The sequence below is a fragment of the Morone saxatilis genome, unplaced genomic scaffold, assembly GCF_004916995.1.
Source record: "Morone saxatilis isolate NCDOM2014 unplaced genomic scaffold, NCSU_SB_2.0 Contig4, whole genome shotgun sequence".
NCBI lineage: Eukaryota > Metazoa > Chordata > Actinopteri > Moronidae > Morone > Morone saxatilis.
Window position 1 is genome coordinate 6,942,510 of NW_023339984.1, and position 12,054 is coordinate 6,954,563.

The 12,054-nt window shown below is 40.1% G+C and overlaps 2 protein-coding genes across 3 annotated transcripts; one reads left to right on the forward strand and one right to left on the reverse strand.

Moving 5' to 3' along the window:
* The first annotated feature begins 692 nt into the window (after positions 1–692).
* larp7 (La ribonucleoprotein 7, transcriptional regulator) lies at positions 693–5,777 on the forward strand. 2 transcript variants are annotated; one of them, XM_035675655.1, is made up of 13 exons: positions 693–850; positions 1,270–1,484; positions 1,594–1,694; positions 1,792–1,875; positions 2,016–2,180; positions 2,291–2,393; positions 2,540–2,842; positions 3,033–3,186; positions 3,296–3,438; positions 3,821–3,933; positions 4,370–4,529; positions 4,781–4,872; positions 5,304–5,777. In XM_035675655.1, exons 2-13 carry the CDS (start codon positions 1,283–1,285, stop codon positions 5,379–5,381), a joined length of 1,698 nt encoding a protein of 565 aa, XP_035531548.1. In that variant the 5' UTR covers positions 693–850; positions 1,270–1,282; the 3' UTR covers positions 5,382–5,777. The 2 variants fall into 2 exon arrangements, with proteins under 2 accessions (XP_035531548.1, XP_035531549.1); XM_035675656.1 differs by having other exon boundaries at positions 738–969.
* A 312-nt stretch (positions 5,778–6,089) lies between these two features.
* On the reverse strand, positions 6,090–8,438 carry saxo2 (stabilizer of axonemal microtubules 2). The gene is made up of 4 exons (XM_035675657.1): positions 8,159–8,438; positions 7,524–7,688; positions 7,206–7,384; positions 6,090–7,113 (listed from the first exon to the last, which is right to left on the reverse strand). The coding sequence occupies exons 1-4, from the start codon at positions 8,212–8,214 to the stop codon at positions 6,182–6,184; spliced, it is 1,332 nt and encodes a 443-aa protein (XP_035531550.1). The 5' UTR covers positions 8,215–8,438; the 3' UTR covers positions 6,090–6,181.
* Positions 8,439–12,054: the final 3,616 nt, after the last annotated feature.

Below are 12,054 nucleotides of genomic sequence, written 5' to 3' on the forward strand. Positions count from 1 at the left end.
TAACCAACTGAGCTAACCGGCCACTTTTGGCCCGCCTCCTTGACCTGTGTGGTACAATCGCATTCACCGAGCTAACATTTCTCATGTCGAACTATTAACTTTGCTTTCTTTTCTTTGGATATGTTCGAGGTAGGCCCTTTTAATCCACTCCCCCTAACACACAGATAACATCAAATTAAAAAAATAATAAACTCCAATTACCATTAATTAATTAATAAATGAATAGCACGGTTAGAAAAGTAAAATGTGCCTCAGTGTATATTATATATATAACGTTACTACAAAAAGGTCAAAACTACAAACTGCAGAGATCGGATGTACTGTTTTTCTCTTCCAAATAAAAGCATGTCACGTTCAAGTGTTTTTTTTTTAATGAAACCTTGATTTGTATATTACGCCAGTTGCACTATTGCGTATTTCTAATTATATGTTTACAATGTTTATTTGTGGTAGTAAATTATGATATTGATGTGTTTTCTAATGTATTTTAATTTCGAATGTCATTGCATTTACTCTTTGTGAAGGGTATGAAGTTTCGTTGTTATATAATATGTAACGTACTATTTCATATAAATATATATTAAATGTATTGTAACTTGTGCACAATTGTCAATAAAATGTTGAACGCATACAGCGAATATTGTGCATTTTATTTTGAAATCCTTTAGCGGAAGTTGTTTAAACCGCTTGCCCTTTCTGGTATGACGAATTTATCCTGCGACTGAACGAACAAATGCCGTTCGTACGAAGTTAGCCAGCGAGCTAACGCTACTGTTTTCTGTTGTTGTTGTTGTTGTTGTTGTTGTGTTTGCTGCGCGTTAAACTGGACTGTTTCCTCACCTCGACATTAGTGAGTTCTGTAAACTATTATGTCAGTTCAATGTTAAATGAAGGGCTGACGGATTTTGAAATGCAGCGGGGATGACTGCAACATTTTAAAAACGTCACTACCCGCGAATTCATACTAACGTAAGACATAACGGGCTAGCCTAGCATGCTATGGTAACTTAACTTAATTTAACTAAGTTAGTTAAAAGTTGCCAAATATGAAGCCGAGTTCAAATTATTAATTTAAAGGGGCGTGTTCACCATTTGTATATTCTGCATAATGGGGTAAAGATTATTTCATAGAGCGAATAATAACTGAATTTGACTTTTTGTGAATTATAAACCTGTCACTGTCACTACACACAGTGTGACTCATTCCACTAACACGGTCTTTATGTGAAAATGCACCTACATGCACACAGTTAATATGTGTATTCACAGTCTCACCCGCAGGATGATTGACACAGAGAGGGGAGGAGGGGATGCTGCTGCTGCAGGACTCAGCAGTAAGAGCAAGGAGATGGAAAAAAAGAAGAGGTCCCGTGTCAAACAGCTGCTGGGTGATGTGAAGAAGCAAGTGGAGTTCTGGTTCGGGGATGTCAACCTTCACAAGGATCGCTTTCTGAGGAAACTCATTGAAGACTCGGACGATGGGTGTAAGGGGCTATCAATATCAGTAGTACACCACTTTATTCAGAAATGTTTTGACATGAAGACACTTGATTTTTGTCTTAAACATTGCACTAAATGTCTTATTTGTCTTAGATGTTGATATATCTGTGTTGGCGGACTTCAATCGTATGAAGAAGCTGACGACTGACACCAAGCTGATCGCGAGAGCGCTGAAAAATTCAACTGTAGTTGAGGTACTGTGAAGTGAATCTTTTTTGTGATTTCTTCTGAAAAACACCTAAGAAATGTCTCACTCTAACAGTGAATGTTTTGATTCTGTTTCTGTTTCAGGTTAACTTAGAAGGAAATAAAGTGAGGCGTCAGCTTCCAATTGGAAACATACCAAATAATGTCGACAGCCGCACAGTCTATGTGGTAAAAAGAGTTTTACTTTCTTATTTTAATGAGATTTTCTGAGGAATCTACGTTTGCAGAAATAAACAACAATTTGATTGAAGAATATTCTTGGTTCACAAAGTAACACATTTCTTTCTTTCTTTCTTTTTTTTAATTAGGAACTTTTGCCCAAGGATGTGACACACAGCTGGATAGAGAGAGTGTTCACAAAATGCGGGAATGTGGTTTATGTCAGCATCCCCAGATACAAGTCCTCTGGTGACTCCAAGGGTTTTGCCTTCGTAGAGTTCGAGAAAGAGGAAGAAGCTCAGAAAGCCATAGAGGTGATGATGTAATAGAGTTTCAGTGGCTTAAATATGTGATCATTTTGGTCACTCCGGTGTTTGTTTTTGGCTGGACAAAAACTCATGGAAAGTTTTGGTCTTGGTAACAGATGCTGAACAACCCCCCTGAAGATGCTCCCAGGAAGCCAGGGATTTTCCCCAGGACGAAAAGCAGGAAGCCCCTTCCTCTGCCAGGTGACAATCCACCCTCAGGTACAGTTAATTCAAATGCTAAAACAATAATTACATATCTGCTTCTCTTTACCATCTAGAAACATCAAATCATGAGTAACTGATATCAGGAAAAAGGCTGTTTTTTGCCGTATTGATCCCCACATCTTGACATTCATCTGTTATAGGTGAAGAAGAGGAGAAGAAAAAGCGAAAGAAGAAGAAAAAGAAAGAAGGTGCCTCAGTACAGGCTCCTGCTGAAGAAGCCAAAGAGCAGGCGATGGAAGCAGAGCCAACAGAGCAAAAGAGGAAGCGCTCAACGGCAGGGGACTATGAACCTGAGGTTGCGACCACTCAGAAGACACCAGGCAAACTGTCTGAAAAAAAAAGGCGAAGGTCACAGACAGCAGAGGGATCCGAAAGCGAAGTACCATCCAAGATAAGAAAGACAAGTGAAAGTGAAGGTGTTGAGAAGGATGTTACAAAGACTAGTAAGTGATGGATTATGGACTGCTCTACAAATTATTAAAAAAGAATACTTTCTTTTACAAAGTTTCCTTTTACCCCTTCCACTGTCTGGGCCTTTTATTTTCACAGTCTATAAATACATAAAGTATGATTTACAGCAGTGAAACTGCGTGTTAGTTAGTGTTATAGCAACTGTGTTATTCCCCTTTTTAGATCCACCGGCTCAGAGCGACGCAGAGAGAGGTGTTGAGGAGGGGAAAGAAAACAGAGATGATTCAACAGTGAAAGCAAAGAGGAAGAGAAAAAAGAAACACAAGGAGAAGCTGAAAATTGGCGAGGAGGTTATCCCACTCCGGGTTTTATCAAAGTAAGGCCCTACTTCCCTTTTTCATCATGCATTAGCAAGAATGAATTAACAACTGAAAGCCCCTTCAGAACCCAGTGAACATGTTTCTTCTTCTTTTGTCCGAATTAAGGAAGGAGTGGCTCGAGTTGAAGCAAGAGTATCTGACTTTGCAGAAGCGCAGTATGACGTCCCTGAAGAAGTGCATTAATAAGATTGATCACAAGGAGCACAAGAGTCTAATGGAGACAGACAACCATCCTCAAGATGGAAATAGTGAGTTTTGTCTCCACTAATCCCAGTAACTTGTAACGGCAGAGTCTTAAAATAGGAGGAAAAACATTAGTGGTGCCTAGAGGAGTTACATACACAGTAGACATTGTTTAACACAGATAATTCAGCACTTAACTGCCATAAGCAGGGGTGATTTGTTGGCAATTATGTCAGAAGTAATCCCATTTTGATATATCATTTGTTAGATATTGTTAAACGGTATCATATGAATGTGGGTGCGGAAAGTACAATCAAAGTCCTTTTCCTGGAATTTTTTTGTTAATACTTAACACCTCACGTAAGCTAGAGGAGCTTACAGCTATTGGTTATAATAAATGCTTCTGTTTAATGCAATAACATTGTTGTTGTTTTTTTCTTCTTCTAGTGGAAAAGAGTAACAAAAGTGAGAAAGCCGCTAACCAAGGCCCTCAGTTTACCAGTGGGGTCATCATGAAGATTACAGACAACAAGCCGCTACCAGGGAGAAAGTTCCTCAAAGTACAGTACAACTCAATTGTCATTATCATTTGTATTTGCATAGAAAAATATGCTTTTCATGTTGACACACAAGTCAGTGCTGTTTTTAATTCCTAAACTCATTCATTTCTATTCTTAATTGGAGTCGACCTATATATCGTATGGATATACACATTTGTGAATTCCTTTGAATGTGATGGTATAGCAGCATAATATCACAGAATGAACTTGATTCTCCTGTGGATCCAAAGCAAAAGTCAATTTTATCCTGTAGCATGTACTAAACAAGCCGGACTGGACAGGTTGGCCTATATCACAGTTAATTTATTGCTAAAAATGTGTGGGTCTGTTCCTCATTATATGTAAAGATAACATAAAGATTTACATTAACCAAGTGAGGCATATGTACACAATGTTGTTTACCTCTAAATGCTTGTCTGGGGATTATTTTGTACAGGACGCTCTGTGTAAAATATCACCAGTGGCGTACATCGACATCTTGGATGGAGACGCTGAGGGTTACATCCGCTTTCACACCCCAGAGGATGCTAAAGTCGTCAGTGACGCTCGAGCAGAGCTACAGAAAGAGCACAGCTGGAAGCTAGAGATTCTCTCAGGTATGACTGTTTATTTCCTTATTTCAAGCTAGAATCATTGCCTATATGCTCCTGTCTCCTGTTGAGCAGAGGATGTGAATGACTGAGCTGGCACTTTCATAATTGATGATAGTGGAAATAATTTATTGGGACAGCGTCCATCAGCCTGTCTCAAGTTCTGTTTTTCATAGTTAAGATTTCACCACTGTAAAGCCCGAAGAGTTGTTAGTCCCGATGTAACGTAATAAATCTGTATTCAATGCCTTTCAAAGGTGACCACGAACAAAGGTACTGGCAGAAGATCCTAGTGGACCGCCAAGTCAAGCTGAATCGTCCAAGGGAAAAGAAGCGGGGAACAGAGAAAGTGAGATCACCCTTTACATTTTTAAGTAGAAAAATACATATACATACTTAGCACAACAAATATATTATTGATCAGTTATTCCATTGTGAGTATATAAATAAGATGTTTACAGCATGTTGTATCAGCACAGCAAAATTATGAGTAATCCAAATAAAGTGATATTGTTGATATATAATATTAAGTTGTGACATTATATTGACAGACACCGTTTTATATGATAATATTCAAAATGCACAAAAACCAAAAAACAAACATTTGTGATTGAAAAGCAGCTTATCCTGAATCCCTTTTTGGATATGGACTAATACTTGGAATCATTTTGGCATATGAACACACAGTACAGACACCATCACGACAGTTAAAGCACTGCAACCCCTTTGTTTATTTGCTATCAATCACATCTAATTTCTTATTTTCTCTTCACACTTCAGCTCATATCCAAAGCCGAAAAAATCATCATTGCCCGGGCCAGGGAGGCTAATAAGCACATCCGTTTCCAAGAAGACTGACGGCTGCTGAAACTAGTTTTTGACAACCAGACACGTTCCACTGCGTAGACTTTAAACGACGTGGTTTAAAGGGGACAGTTGGTGTTAATGTGGATTTAGCTGGAGGAGAACTAAACCGAAACTTGGAATAAGTTTAAACTTGTTAAAATGTCCCCTCATTTTTTTGTTTGCACTGGAGCCCCCAAGAAAATGTGGAATGCTGCTATGCATATAGATATTTTGGCAATTTGTTTTTTTTTTTAATTGATAGACTTTGTTTTTTTTTAAAAAAAGATTCTGTATATGATGTAAATATGATTGATTTTGAAAGTTCTCCCAGTCAAGACATGGACGTCGTGGCATTATCTTTTGATGATATTTCTGTTTTTTTAATAAAATGTCATTATTTGATTATTACAGAATTTATTGTTTGATATTTATAACACACTTGTGCTTCTTATAAAGATTGTGTCCAAACAGGAATCATAGGCAGCAGCCTTCATGTACTCACTCCCAAATAGTACTGTAAGTTATTGCCGTTGAAAAGTGACACATTGGGTCCAGATTACGCTTTTGAAGCCTCTAAGCTGTCTAACTTGTTTCCCAGACTCAATATGAATTGACTTCAATTTAATAGATTACATAATACTGAAAATGAAATGTGCTGCGGAGTATCAGTGAGATGCTTACTAGTACAAAAATAGCTGCCGTTACATAATCTCAGTTCCATTTATGGCTTTTATTGATGTAAAGGTAGAAAGTACCTGAAGCAATGTGTGGCAGCACCACATCTTATCATCAGCCTGGTCTCTAGGAAGCACTTAGCTTCTGCTGACCATGCATTTGGTGATTTGGTGTTCCTCGGATGGGGCCTCACAAATGTTACCATCGGGCCAAGTCACTCCTTTATCCAGAGAGGTGGACCAGTACCTCCTGGATTCTTCAGTGCCGTTGGAGATGCATTCAAAGCCAGAAAATGCTCCATTCTCAGCGGGGCATGGAGGGTTGTGGGTGACATGACAGCTGGAATCACAGCCTGCACTCTCGTTCAATTTGGGAGAATGGCTGAAAGGCTTTGGGTTTGTTTTGCTCTCAGCAGGCTTAGGTGTAATGATTGAAAAGGTTGTTCTCTTGGGCCTGTCCATATTTTCTTGGGCGGTGGGGAAGCGTCGCGGTGTGTCCCAAGCTTTGTAGTCCTCCTTCATGGTAGTCGTTGCCTGAAAGGGCTCCTTGCTTTTCTCGCTGCTTTGCATAGATGGCAGAATTGGTTTGGTACGCTGGCACTGCTTAGCCGTGTAGTCTGTGTGTGTTGTGGAGAGGAAGTTGTTGTGTTCTGCTGGTGGGCTGGGTCCTTTGGCTTTACCTTGACCATGGAACTTGGTTTCAAGGGACCAGTTCTTGAATTGCTGAAAGAAGTCACTGGCTTCATCAAAAATCTGTTGGTGTATGTCCCAAGGTCCCTTTGGCTTTGAGGACACTGGCTTCATTGGCTTTGAGGACACTGGCTCCATTGGCAGACCTCTGTTAGGTTCCTGCACCGGCTTCTGTGTGCGAGTCCTGGGCTGCATTGCGTGGGTGATATAATCTGATCTGTAGCTGGTGATGCTTTCAAAAGGTTGTGGTTCTTGGGGGACTGGCTTAGAGTCCGCTGCATCTTTGGAAGCTTTTGTAGCAACTAATCCTTGGTTGACTGTCAAGCTGTCAGGTAACTTAAAGGGCTGGCGCTGGGTTGTTTTCCATGCTCGGAAATCATCTGAAAACAAGAAGAGAGTAAGGGTGTATTTGAATCATTATGTATCTGTTTGTCATTTTATATTTCTACAATATAGGACTCAGATTGCTTACTTTTGTACACTGATGTGTAGTCCTCCACTGTGGATTCCATCTGGTTTGTCACTAAGTGTCGAGGATTTTGTAGGGGATTGTGCGGGGCACTGCTGCATCTCTGGTGGATTTTGGGCGGCATAGATGGCTGTGGGGCTTTTGGTGGATGCTTTGTCCATTTGTGGGTCACATAGTATGACCTGAAACATGTTAATGGTGCGAGATGAGCCATTTCTCCTTTACATTTTTTTGTCAACAGGTAGGGTTGAGGTGTGTAGAGGGCCAGCTACACCTCACAAGTGGGAAAAGGTGAGAAGAGACAGAAATTTTTGATCTTACTTAAAAGTGGCCACATCGGCACTCGTCCCCTTCAACGAGTGGTAAGGGTTTTTCAGTGTTGACGTTAAGACGACAGTGGTGTGGCAGCTTGGGTTATGGAACTTGTCCTGATACTCCGTGGTCATGGTCGCCCGTGTCTTGGCTCTCGGTGGGCCGGGCTGCTTCCTGGACATCAACACAAGGCAAGTTTATGACACTTTGAACAACAAGTCAGTTGTGCTTTAACCCTCATAAGGCAATACAAACCATTAAAAACCAGTCAAATTCAGAAGAGAAGATAAAAAGCAAGTTTTCAGTGCTGTCATGGGGATTGTCAGGTAAAATAGCATGTTCACCAACATTTTAGGTGCTTGTTTTGGTGCCAACTTTCTACCTTTCCACAAAGACAAATCAAATCAGCAAATGACAGTTTTTCAACGTACAGAATCAGCATAAAACCCCTGCAGGAGTCAACCCAGCTCACATCTTTTGCAGACATATGAAAACAAACATCCTCCAAACTTCAGGTCACATAATTCTCCTTAAAAATAATGTCAAATTTGAAAAAATACAAGCTAGTATTTTGTGTTTTCTCAGCACAGCCCATCTAAAATTGCTCTCTCATGAAGAAAACCTGATAAATGCATGACCCTCACCTCGTAGATGGGGCTTGCAGGTTGCCGTCTTGCTGCCTTTTAGTTTTGGGGTGCATCGCTCTTCGGGCGGTGCACCCTGTGCGCTTTTTTTGGCGTCCTGTGGCTCGGAGTTGTGGCAGCCTGCTCTGTGACTCTTCGCTGCAGGCCTACGGCATATGAATTATTGACCGGAGGAGCATGGGGTGTGTGTTGAACGAGAGTAGCACGCAGCGGCCGAGAGCTTCTAAAAATAAACAGAGTGGATGACACTCTGATGCAGGCTGGTCGTCAAGGAGAGGACGCAGCTCGTGATGATGCGCTTTTTTTGCGCGTAAAGAGGATTCCAAACCCTGACGTTACATACAGAGGAGCAGCTACTTTAGAAAGATACAGAGTCCTCTGTGTGTGTGTGTGTGTGTGTGTCCTTTTAAAATCAGATGGCGTTAGACTTTCAGCCTACGCGAGATTATGTTTCTTTTTTTATAATGCTGAATATGCAAGGTGCAGACGGGTCGTGCATTTTGCAACGTGACTTGGTCGCAGGGCTCCATCTGTCACTTTGTAGTCATGTCCAAAAAAAAAAAAAAAAAGGGGGGAGCAACACACACACACCAGCACAACTGTGACCTTGTGAAATACTCATTTCACCGGATGTAGTCATGGGCATTCTGCCACGCACAAATGTTCAATTATGGATTATTGAATCCTCACAATCAACGGCTTTGCAGTGTTTGTCCACTAGATGGCGTCCAAACCTTTAAAAAAAGACATCTAGAGAGACCATTAGGTCCACATTAGGCTGTAACAATTCCACTTTCAATTCAGAAATAATTTAATTAGTAATAAAAATAATAGATTTGACAGTTTTTTAACAAAATATTTGCTGCAAACTGGCAGTAGCTTAAAACAGAACTTGAGTTAAAGCATATTATTATTATTCTAATACAGCCACAGCTGTAAATTAGCTTTTTTTATTTGCAGACAACAGCATAAAACCAGAACAAAAATTAATCAGATGACCGGAGAGGTCAAGAGGACATAGGCCTGTACAATGGACCTCCCCTCAATTTAGAAAACAAAAAAGATAATGACTCAACAAAATACATAAACCACAATAAGAAATGCACAAAATGAGCAGAAGAATGCAGCACCATTTAGCAGACAATACACATGTAAATAGAGAAGGAAACAATTATGTAAAAGCAAAATTAGTCATAAGGAATTAAATGTGATGATGTTTTCCTTTGAAATTTTTCAAAAGAAACTTGATAATCTCTACATATTTGTACACCACGGTTTTACAAACAGGAAGGTGCACATTGACAACCTGTCTAGTTACTGATATCTGTAGACCTACATTTTAGTATTTTGTCCTGATATTCAGCACTCTGGTTACTGTAATCCTCATAACATTAAATATTTAGTGTTTCTTATAGAACTGTATTGTTTGCAGGGTGGAGAGGTCTCTGAAGCAGCATTTAGACCACGAGATACCAGAAGCAACCATAGATTTTCAAATTCTGGGGAAATTCTGACACACTAGTTCTGTAAAGGAATTAACTAATTATTTAAGTAATAACAAAACACAGCTCAGCATATGAAGTTAATGAACTGTGACAACAGCATCAGAAGTTGATTTATGTTCAAAGTACCTGTAAGTTAAAGGCACACTGGTAACTAGGTTAGGTCACATTTATAAAGTTACATAGTCAAAATGAAATACAAGTTAAATAAAGCCTTTGCACTCCCACAGGTGTTTTCAGTTATTCTGGCTGCTCAGGTAGAAGTTGTGAATTGCACGAGGACTCAATTTACCAATAAGAATTATAAAAGGGAGACTTGTCCCACCCTAACAGCTGCCACAAAGCTAACATGAGACTGAAGGAGATGTCAGTCAAACAGTCTTTTACCTGAAGAGGCCGAATCGGGCAAGATAGTTAAAATCTCCTGTGTGCAATTATCGCCTCTATCTCTCATTACATGAAGCATTATGGGTAGAGGTTTTGCACTCCAAGCCTGCGGATTATGCAACAATAACGTCAATGCTAAACTTAGTAACTAATTAATTTAAAGTGCTGTAGGACTGCTTGTGTTAATTTTATTCTGACACAAACAATGCAAACAATAGTTCTTTTGAGAAGCTGTGTGTTCCTTTGTAGACATGTTCTTCCACTGGATGTGGCATTTGACAACATCTCCCCCACCTGAAAAATGTCCATTTCCATTAGTCATCCTGGTAGTTTAACTGTTCCAAAGTGCCAAATGCCAGAGAGATTATGATGTCTGATTTTAGCATTAGTATAATAGACTTGGCCCATGTGAAAAGGCTAAAATGAACTTGAAGTTTAGGAATGTAAAACTATTAAGAGCTAATCAAAGAAATCAAATTATTCCAGTAGAATGCACTTGGTTATTTGGAGGACATTTGGATGAGTCAAATAACTCAGACCTCTGTGCACCCGTATCCTTCCTCCTGAGTGATTTTGAGTGAAGATATATTTTCACAGAGAAGCATTAAAATGCAAAAAGGCTGGAAAGAAGAACACCAGAATAAGTAGTCTGCAGAGGTTTATGGATATTTGAAGTCCTTCTTGGCTGCATAATGGAAAAATGACTTCTCTATTCAGTGTTATCAGAATCACTCAGAAATACATTTAGCCATCTTGAAATGGGTGTGGAGGGACAGATGTTGATATTGCTGTTAATTAAATATATCTTAAAACTAGCTCAACAGCCTGCACATTAAATTCAGATTGCAGCCTTCAGCCCTGATGCATTAACAGAGAGAACACTTGTTGTATTGATTCTTATGTAAGCCAAGCGGTTGAGCCAAAGCCTAGTAATACATTTGATTATCATTGCCATTCATACACACTGTGCAGCTATAATGTGGATTAGAGTTGATGCAAAGGGCAGAAATGTGTAGATGCATTCTTCATTTCGGCATTTCTGTCAGTGCTTTATATCTGAACCTCGCAGGACTTTCTCAAAATGATTTTTTCCTTACCATTTTTTTTTTCATGTAATGTGAATCACTGATGGTCTGTGTGCATTGTCTGCCATCAGAATTCAAGGCACCAAACTGTACAGAGGGGACACAGACTGTGGGGCTCTGCTTGAGCGCTGCTGATGGGCTCTCTTCTCTCCACATGATGTCTATTGAACACCATCAATCAATAAGATGTGCTCTTCTCCTACATTTGGACAGTTTAGTAAGTGCTTCTATCCACCCAAACCTTAGAAAGAGATATTTTCGTGCGTTTTTACGCAGCGCCATGGCCCCAATACATGTTAGCGCTGCCATAAATTGGCTGCAGAAAAATATATATATTTATATAGTTACATAGTGAAGAGAACTGGTTGGAGAACTCCATGAAAGATTTATTATCTTAAACGTATTTGCTGTCTTGCAATAAACCACATTTTTTGGAAAATACAAGTACTAATTGGCTCTTTACGCAGCGCTGCGTTGTTCTATAACTGGCAGGAATACAATATAACTGCACTTTATATCAACTAATGGCAATGCGCTCCACTGCGAGAGCGCAAAAGGAGCGGGTCAATAAATTATGTTAATCAGTCAGGACAGATTGGAGGCGTGTTGTTGCCGTAATGAGGGGGAGCATGCCTGCGCTGTGGAAAAGCTCCGAGTGGTAAACGCTGTCTCCACTACATGCGCGCTGCCTTCCATTTCCCCAGTCTCTCTTTCGACTTTATTGTGCATAATAGCAAATTTCCTCCGCAGCAGACTACTGTGCGAGGCTCCGTGCAACAAGTTTGCAGGAGCGACAACACGCCGTCACACAGGTTTACTCGCGTTTGGCTGCTGGAGTGGAGATCCACTCATCTATCTGTCGCTGTCACCACAAAGTCACTGGACGTGAACGCCGCCTCGCAGACACACAAACACACACACA

What these genes read in the sequence shown, in the direction of transcription:
- larp7 (XM_035675655.1), top strand. Translation starts at nt 1,283, where the DNA reads ATGATTGACACAGAGAGGGGAGGAGGGGATGCTGCTGCTGCAGGACTC. An exon ending in ACAGCCGCACAGTCTATGTG is followed by an intron (nt 1,876 to 2,015) that starts GTAAAAAGAGTT and finishes TTTTTTAATTAG; the next exon opens with GAACTTTTGCCCAAGGATGT. An exon ending in AAGCTCAGAAAGCCATAGAG is followed by an intron (nt 2,181 to 2,290) that starts GTGATGATGTAA and finishes TCTTGGTAACAG; the next exon opens with ATGCTGAACAACCCCCCTGA.
- saxo2 (XM_035675657.1), bottom strand. Translation starts at nt 8,214, where the DNA reads ATGCACCCCAAAACTAAAAGGCAGCAAGACGGCAACCTGCAAGCCCCA. An exon ending in CTGCAAGCCCCATCTACGAG is followed by an intron (nt 7,689 to 8,158) that starts GTGAGGGTCATG and finishes GTTGATGTCCAG; the next exon opens with GAAGCAGCCCGGCCCACCGA. An exon ending in CTACACATCAGTGTACAAAA is followed by an intron (nt 7,114 to 7,205) that starts GTAAGCAATCTG and finishes TCTTGTTTTCAG; the next exon opens with ATGATTTCCGAGCATGGAAA.